At 31.1% G+C, this 9,296-nt stretch overlaps 1 protein-coding gene across 1 annotated transcript in view; it reads left to right on the forward strand.

The window, feature by feature from the left end:
* The window catches only part of LOC111511254 (endothelin-converting enzyme homolog), a 28,179-nt gene extending 26,507 nt beyond the window's left edge, over nucleotides 1–1,672 (forward strand). The window contains exon 14 of the mRNA XM_074181459.1: nucleotides 1,272–1,672. Coding sequence (XP_074037560.1) covers nucleotides 1,272–1,448 — 177 coding nt within the window. The 3' untranslated portion in view covers nucleotides 1,449–1,672. The remainder of the gene's footprint in view (nucleotides 1–1,271) is intronic.
* Nucleotides 1,673–9,296: the final 7,624 nt, after the last annotated feature.

A 9,296-nucleotide genomic window follows, 5' to 3' on the forward strand; every position in this document is an offset into this window, starting at 1 on the left:
CGGCTACATCCATCAATTTATTGAATAACAATTGATTTTTCATGTAAAAATGCTGATTTTTTAGGACAGGTCCGTGTTTTGATGTCAAAACAAAAAAAAATCGACTTCAATAATAATTGAAGTTACGGGAGTGTTTCCATGAAGAGTGAGACAAATTCTGATTTTTCATTACTGAATTTTTTCAGGGAAAAAGTGTATTTGTAGTAAGTTGATGGTCCTGATCACGAATCTGAAGAAATTCTGAGCCTACTCTGCCCCCTGGTATTTTTCACCGTAAAAATGGGTTGTTCCATCGCGAGTGGCGGGCAGTGTATGTCAGTTTGCCCAACTCCATTTAGGTGGTATATGCATATTGAGCATTTCCATCAGCCCTGACAGTTTCGTTATTCTACCTCGATTAATACGGAAGATACAGGGGTGTTTCCATGAGAAGTGAAACAAATTGGGATTATTCAGCACTGGTAGCTTTTAATTATTTTAAAAATAAAATAAATACAACAATAAAAATTAATTGGCGCTCCGGGGCGACCTCATTGATTCCAGTGGCGCATTTGCTTTTTCAGCTGCAGGAAAAGCCGGAAAAACCTGCAGCACCACATCATCTGAAGATCTTGATCTAACAATGTCCTCTCTCTCATAAAACAAAATGTAGGGTGTCTCCAGAGGCTCCAATAAATTCAATGCATCACCAGAACACTTCGTGACACGACTATCGTCAAACTTAAACCAGTCCGTTTCTTCTTTGACCAAGGCGTAATAATGACCAAATTCAACGCCAGAACCACAGTGAACAATGACTGCATGAATATTATAACAGTGGTCTGCTAGTTTGAAATGTTCATCTATTTCGAACCTTCCAAAGAGTTTCTTGCTTCCGTTAGCACTTAATTCTTTTCAGGAAAAAGGTGTATTTGTAGTAAGTTCTTAGTCCTGATCACGAATCTGAAGAAATGTTGAGCCTATTTTGCCCCCTAGTAGGTTTTCCGTAAAAATGGGTTGATTTAGATAGTATGTGCATTTTAAGCAATTCCATCAGTCCTGAGAGTTTCATCATTCTACCTCAATTATTTCGGAACATACGGGTGTGTTTTCATGAGAAGTGAGACACACTGTATATCAAGCAGCAGAAAAAAGTTCTATCAAAATCGGTGACATACTGATTTCACCTTAACATTCAATTTGTATTCACTTCACCAAGTTCAATACTCGCAGTATATTGTAAACTACTCCAATTCTGATATATCATTTCCTGAGATCAAATCCTTTTTCAGACGTGGTGCAAGACAACCACGAAAACGGCACTGGAAATGTCTTTGACAGAGGGCAATTACGCTCCATTTTCTGTAAGATTACTGGCGAGCTTGCAGAATTCGGAAGATTTTTCCAGAGTATTCAACTGTTCCGTAGGAAGTTTCATGAACCCAGAGAAGAAATGCAGAATATGGTAAAGATGAAACAAACATGAAAATGTATTTATTATAAGTGTCTAGTTATTTCAAATTTTACTGTATGGTCGTTTGTACTCATCATTTTCTTGTTGCACAATATGTTATTAAAAATGGAAAGATAAAAATTGGCTCCAAACATTCATTTGTTCAAAGTTATCGTACCTGTTTCTCTGGAAAAAGCTACCACTTAACTATGCAGTACTGACAATTTTGTTGGAATATTCGCATCCAGAATTCGCTATATGAAGAAAAAAATATTCAAGTAACAGTTTACAAAACTGCAACACGTGTTTCACCATATATTAGCTTCCTGAAGCGTTTTCATACAGGAGAATTAATTCATATTCTTCAGGCAGGATCTGATTGAATCATGATGTCATTCTCTTTTCTAGCAAAAATTGAAAGTATCTCAATCAGGTGAGCTGTGCATTAGGCGGTGCTTTTAATAGAAAGTATTAAAAATTTCAAGTGAAATGCAGAAGTTAAAATAATTTTGGGGGTTTAATTGAAAAATCTATTAATTATTAATGGGAGTGTTCCATATGTTTGTTACTCACCGTATTAGCTATAAAAAGTTATATCAAATCATATGAATACTATACCGAGTTTAGTGATCCAATAATTTTTCTGAAAAAAGGTTGGTTGGGTAACAGGATCAATTTTTTCTTTGTTGCACAACCAGCTGTCGAAAGCGCTCGCAGATGATTAAACAGAAGTTATAGAACTTCAAATCATTTTTGTAACTTGCATTAATAGTAAAATACTGAAAATAAAGGAAAATTTGTTGCATCATTCAAATATATATATATATATATATATATATATATATATATATATATATATATATATATATATATATATATATATATAATTTCATATAAATATAAGATATCTGTTTCCCGGGACGTTGCCTCATTCAATCATAATCAACCTTTCTCACAACTTTCAGAGTTATCATAAAACAATTTTATAAAATATATAAAACTACAGCATTAATAACATTAATAACATTTTTCGATTTCACAAGCGGTTTTTGAATATACAATTCGGATTTTTGCCATTCACTTCGTTATTCAACAATATATATAAGTAAAAATATTCAAAGACACATTGGTAACCATTATAACCACGGATATAATTTGAAAATGTTTGATTTGTTGAAACTTGTATACAGGGTATTTTTTGATTGCGATGTAAAAATGTAAGAGCGTGTTCCAGAGATAATTTCATGAATAAAAAAATCATATTAACATGAGTAAGGACATGGATTTTTTCATGATGCAGTATAACTTTTTCTAAATTTCTTTTATGTATTTATATTGGCGGCGGGTGGTTATTTCCAATACCTAATTTTTAATTTTTTTACTTCATGTCCTATCAACATAGCAATATGAAAATTAATCAATATATGATCGAGAAATATGCAAACACATCGTATCCCATGATGAACTTAACGTTGCACCCTCATTGGTATTGTATTCAAAATCAGGAACTATATCCCTCTTAAACTTTTGAAAAATATTCATTTCAGTCTTATATACTCACAACTGCATTATCTTATATCTATTTGGGGTTCAGCCAATAAATCCACAATAAAACCTTTGAAATCTTTACAAAATGAAACTATTAAATGCATATATAAATTGCCGTACATAGAACCAACAGTGAATTTGTATACCTAAACCAAAAAATGTATTAGATTTAAACACCCTATACAAATAAAAAAAATTTTGTTTCATTCATTCAACAGTCAATAATGAATAAATAAAAAATTTCAAACTTAAATTTCATAGAAATCAATAAAATACATAGTCATAATACTAGACAAAGTTACTATCAGTAATTTCAAATCTACTTTTGGACAGAAATCAATTTATCATGATGGAATTATAATATATAATATAATTATAATAATTCCTGAAGAAATAAAAAAATCTAAAACTGCTCTCAAATTCATAAATCAATTGAAAAAGTGTTTAATGAATTAGTGTAAAAATATATCGGAAAATTTTATATTGATAATGAAAATTACACATTTGGCTGTTTGTCCATATTGATTATTCTACTCGTATTTTTTTATTCCACTATTTATAATTTTTGTTTATTATTCATTTATTTATTTATACATTATTTATTTATTCATGTAATGTACACTGCTCATATTAATTACTTGTGTTTTCTTGTTTTACATTTCATTATTTTGTTAAATTTGTATCTCTATAAGTCTATTTCAAAAGAGTGTAGAGTAATAAATCATGAAGTGTCATAAAATTTGCCTGAATTTCGTTGTCGTCCATGGGCGTAGGCAAATCTTAGGATTATTAAACTTAATAATTAAAGTAAATTAAAAAGTACAGACATAGATAATAATAAAAGGCCATTTTTGGGAAGTAATTTGGTCTAAAACTAAGTACCTACATGTATTTAGGTAAGTAAAATTTCTTAAAAAAAGATTAAGATTAATTTTAGTGGTTCTTGTAAACTTATTTAATATGCAATTTGGGTTCATATACTTGAGCATGATTTCTCAAAAAAGGGTTAACACTTAGTTCCGAGGTGCCATGTCATTATAATAATCCCTTTTTGACCCTGCCCACCAATCATGCAATACCTATTAAACCCAGGTAATTAAGAAAAAGGGTTTAAATATATTGTAATGGTGTCTTAAACATTCGAGTTATAATAGTAATTGTTACTACACCAATTAAACGTACAGTGATATTGTGATATAGAAATAGTGAAAAAGTTATAAAATGGGGACATTTACTCCAAAGAAAAGAAGTGTAAAAAATTCTCCGCTATCTGTTTGCGAAAAAGTTATAATTTTAAATGTATATGATTGCATAAAACACGATCACCCTAGTTTGTCTGTGCAAGAAAGTGTTGAGCGATGTGCCCGAATGACTGGAATTGGACAGTCCACGATTTTTAAATTATTGCGAGAAAGAAAGATATCAGGCCAGGTAAGTCCATGCAAGAGAAAATCAGGAAGACCAATAAAAATCTTAGATGAAGACACCAAATGTGACATTCGAAGAAAAGTTCATTCGTTTTATTTTAAAAAGGAAATACCCACTCTTGAAAAAATATTTATCGAGATAAGCCAAGATAACGATATTCCTTTGATATCCAGAAAACTTTTATGGAAAACTTTAAAAAGTATGAATTTTGCCTGGGAAAAGCACAATCGAAAGGCACTATTACTGGAAAGTGATGAAATTGTTTGCTGGAGACGAAAATATTTGACAACTATAAAGCAGTACCGCAGAGAGCAAAAGAAAATTTTTTATCTTGATGAGACGTGGATAAACGAAGGTTATATAGTCAAAAAAATGTGGCAAGATAAAAATATAACAAGTTCTCGCCAAGCTTTCATAGAAGGCCTTTCGACGGGTATTAAAGTACCTTCGGGAAAAGGGAAGAGGCTTATAATTGCTCACATTGGAAGCGAAGACGGATTTTTAAAAGAAGGTTTGTTAAGCTTTGAGTCGTGCCGGACGGGAGATTATCATGAGGACATGAATTCGGATGTCTTCGAAGACTACTTCGGGGAAATGTTAAAATTTCTTTCAGCTGATTCGGTCGTGGTTATGGATAATGCAAGCTACCATTCAAGGCGCTTAGAGAAGGTACCAACTTCAGCTTGGAGAAAGCAAGAAATTATTAACTGGCTGTCAAATAAAGGTATTCAGTTTGAGACGAATTCAGTAAAGAAGGAACTACTAGCCATAGTAAAACAACATAAATCTCGCTTCATGAAATATGCCGTAGAAGATGTAGCAGAAAAGTATAAAGTAACTGTGCTGCGCCTACCGCCATATCATTGCGAATTAAATCCTATAGAACTTATATGGGCACAAGTTAAAGGATATGTTGCAAGGCACAATACCACATTTAAAATGAAAGATGTCAAGGTATTGTTTGATCAAGCCATTATGGAAATCACATCAGAAAACTGGCAAAAAGCAATCCAGCATGTTTTAAAAGAGGAAGATAAAATGTGGGAACTGGACAACTTGGTCGATCAGGTGGTTGACCCTATAATTATAACACCAGGGGATGATGACAGTTCTTCGGATGAAGACTATACTGATGTAGAATAATTTAATTGAATTGTAAATATACTGTAGGATAAGCAATCTGGACAGAGACCAGTGTATCAGTGACAGTGACACTTTTGCTTAGGTTAGGGTTTAGAATTAAGGGTAGTCTGAATAATTATTTTCTCGGAAGGTTCTCGAAAATTGTACCTAGTAATCTCTAGAACATTCAATTAGGGTATAAATAGAGTGTTGTTAAACGTTAAGGGAAGTTCACAGTTTTAGTATTGTTCAAGTGTCAAATTGTAATAACGTATCCAGTAAAGTTCTTGTCGTTTTTGTGAATAAATTGATTTAAAGTCCCCACAAGTGTTTCAATACGTAAAGTTCGTTCGTGTGTGTTTGTGAGTATTTCCCGATTTCGGTTCGTATATATTTTATTGTTACATTTTATATTTTTTTAATAACACTGTTCTGCTGTATTAAATTTTTATTTCCTTTAATATAATTTTTATGAATGCATATTCTTTTGGCAATTATCCCACTAGCGCGCCTCTGGCTCAGTATTTATCCGTCGATAACAATGGACAAATCCCTTAAAACAGGGTGATACCTACCTGCTCTTTATGAAACGACATAATTTTGCAAAGCGGACTAGGGAAGTGACAGAATTTATTGACGGATCACCCTGTAGCGCTTTTGAATACTTAATGAGATTTTATTACTCTACACTCTTTTGAAATAGACTATAAATGCATATATAAATTGCCGTACATAGAACCAACAGTGAATTTGTATACCTAAACCAAAAAATTTATTAGATTTAAACACCCTATACAAATAAAAAAATTTTTGTTTCATTCATTCAACATTCAATAACGAATAAATAAAAAAATTCAAACTTAAATTTCATAGAAATCAATAAAATACATAGTCATAATACTAGACAAAGTAACTATCAGTAATTTCAAATCTACTTTTGGACAGAAATTAATTTATCATGATGGAATTGTAATATATAATATAATTATAATAATTCCTGAAGAAACAAAAAAATCTAAAACTGCTCTCAAATTCATAAATCAATTGAAAAAGTATTTAATGAATTAGAGTAAAAATATATCGGAAAATTTTATATTGATTATGAAAATTTCACATTTGGCTGTTTGTCCATATTGATTATTCTACTCGTATTTTTTTATTCCACTATTTATAATTTTAGTTTATTATTCATTTATTTATTTATACATTATTTATTTATTCATGTAATGTACACTGCTCATATTAATTACTTGTGTTTTCTTGTTTTATATTTCATTATTTTGTTAAATTTGTATCTCTAGTTAATTCAGTTACTCCCTATTCATGAACATTTAATGTTTTTTGAAATAATAAAGACAATTTGAATATATCAATAGCTTTTCAGCAACAGTCGATTTCACCTCTTTAACTTCTTTGGAGTTGGACTCCAAAAAAAATTTTTATGACCCTTTATTATATATAGCTGATAAAAAAAACATTTTTTATGATACTTTTTTATATATAGCTATTTTTATAATTTTTCTCTGCTTCAGAAAAAAAATATAACGTTGGTCAATATTTGTTCATAACAAATTGTTAAACTAATAAACAATTAAATAATAAATTAAATTTTTTTTTGCCAAACTATTTAAAAGTGTAAATTATGATTTTTAAAAGCAAAATTTTTTCTTAACAAAGTAATTAAACAATCGAAATATTAAAAAAATCAATTTTAAACAATTAAAAATTATAATTAGGAAAAACATTTTTTATCACAATTATCTTTAGACAACAAAATAGCAAAAAAAATTTCAAAAATATTGAATTTCTCTATTTGTTTAAAACAATTTAATAAACAAATTACGTAAAAAATTCATATCCTATGTTAATAACTGCCATTGTTTAATGTGAAAACAGACATAGCTAAATATCAATAAAAAAAAAAAGTTTATCAACAATTTTTAGATATTTCGTTTTGCAATAGTTATGAAAAATCATAATTAATAAATTGATAAATTTTTATGAACTTTTATTGCAGGATCGTATGAAGTACCTATATATATATCAAAAGGGCTCCACGAAGTTTAAAATTTATAGCCAATTAGTTATACCTTTCATCCCATTATTTATGCCAATGGAGATTGGGAACAAATTTGTTAGTTAACAATTGATTAACTTTTTGAAAAATGGTGATTAAACTTTTTTTTCTACGGGACTCGATTCATTCAAGTGTTAAGAAGATACTAGATATTTTTAAAATAATATTTTATGTTAAAAAAAAAATTTCTTTTGATAAACTCTCCTTAGCGGCAGCGCGCCCATGCCGTAACAGCCGCGCGGAACCCTATTTTCAACGTCAAATTAAAGTTATAAATAATGGAGAAAAAGTTTCGGGAGTCGGGACTTTTTTATCAGAAATTTCCTCCTCTTTCACGAGCTTCTGTCAAAATTGCCTAAATATCAATATTTTTTGAGTTATTAACGAAAAATTAAATACCATTTTTTTTAAATCTTATTTGGTTAATAAAAATTGCAATTTTTTACCTGCACCAAAATCCTTCAAAAACATTTTTCTAGAGGTGATTCCGAATCGAATGAGGTATCGCTCATATTTTTAGGACCTTTATCTCTATTTTTCATGTTTTTGAACTTGTTGATTAGACTACTTATTGCACATCTACAACATTAAACGAACCTACATGGAAAATTTTAGCCTCCGAATATATGGTGGTACGGATAAACAGTGATGAAAAGGTAATTTTCATATGTAAACGCTCCCCTTTTACCCCCCAGGGGGGGCACCCCAATTGGTATATTTGAAAATCTTTTCTTAGTGCGTATTTAAGACCTAAGAAGCACCTATATACCAAATTTCAGCTTCCTAGGACTTACCAGTATTGAGAAACAGACATTAATGGAAAACATAGGATATGGATAACATTGGTTATTTATTGCAGAGCCATCATATGTTGTCTCAAGTGTTTCCAAGGAATCATTGTTATTCTGGAGAATAAGTAGGATGTGCTATTTCAAACCATGTCGTTCTTGTTCAATGCTTCGAAATGATTGGCCAGCAATGGTGTCTGCTTCTTCGGCCTATTCTTTTCCATTTCAGTGTTACTGAATGCGAGGGTACAGGCTGCTCATGTATACCATAAATCGTTCAAAAAATAAGACAAATTTCCATTTTTCTCAAAAAATATTTAATTATTCAACAATTTATATTTTTTCCCCTTCAAAGTACTCCCCCTCACTTATGCCACATTTTTTTTCCAATCACAGCGATTCAGTTATTATCGCCTCAATCGTCGCAAAACATCGTCCTTTCATTGGTCCCTTCAACCTTGGGATAAAAAAAAAGTCACAGGGTGCCTAATCTGGTGAATACGGTGGCTGAAGCATGATTACGTTGTTGTTTTTGGCCAAAAAATAACAAAAAAGCAATGACGGGTGAGAATATGCATTATCGTGATGCAAAAACTATGAATTTTTTTTCCACAATACCGGACGTTTTCTTTTTCTCGCACTGCTCCCCGCAAGCGGCGCATAACCAACCCCTTGACCGTACGGCCATGTGAGAAGAACTTCTGATGCAGTACGCCACGGTAATCGAAGAAAACAGTGGGCAAAACGTTGACATTTGATCGAACTTGGCGTGCTTTTTTTCAGCCTTCGCTCTCGATTGGACTTTGGTTTTGATGTCATAACCATATACCCATGATTAGTCACCAGTAATGCCATTTTAAGTAAATCTATATCGCCGTTGACGTCTTTCAACAATTCCTGA

The sequence above is a fragment of the Leptinotarsa decemlineata genome, unplaced genomic scaffold (genome assembly GCF_025532065.1).
Source record: "Leptinotarsa decemlineata unplaced genomic scaffold, Ldec_3_MD MMD2_tig00026314_RagTag_RagTag, whole genome shotgun sequence".
Lineage (NCBI taxonomy): Eukaryota > Metazoa > Arthropoda > Insecta > Coleoptera > Chrysomelidae > Leptinotarsa > Leptinotarsa decemlineata.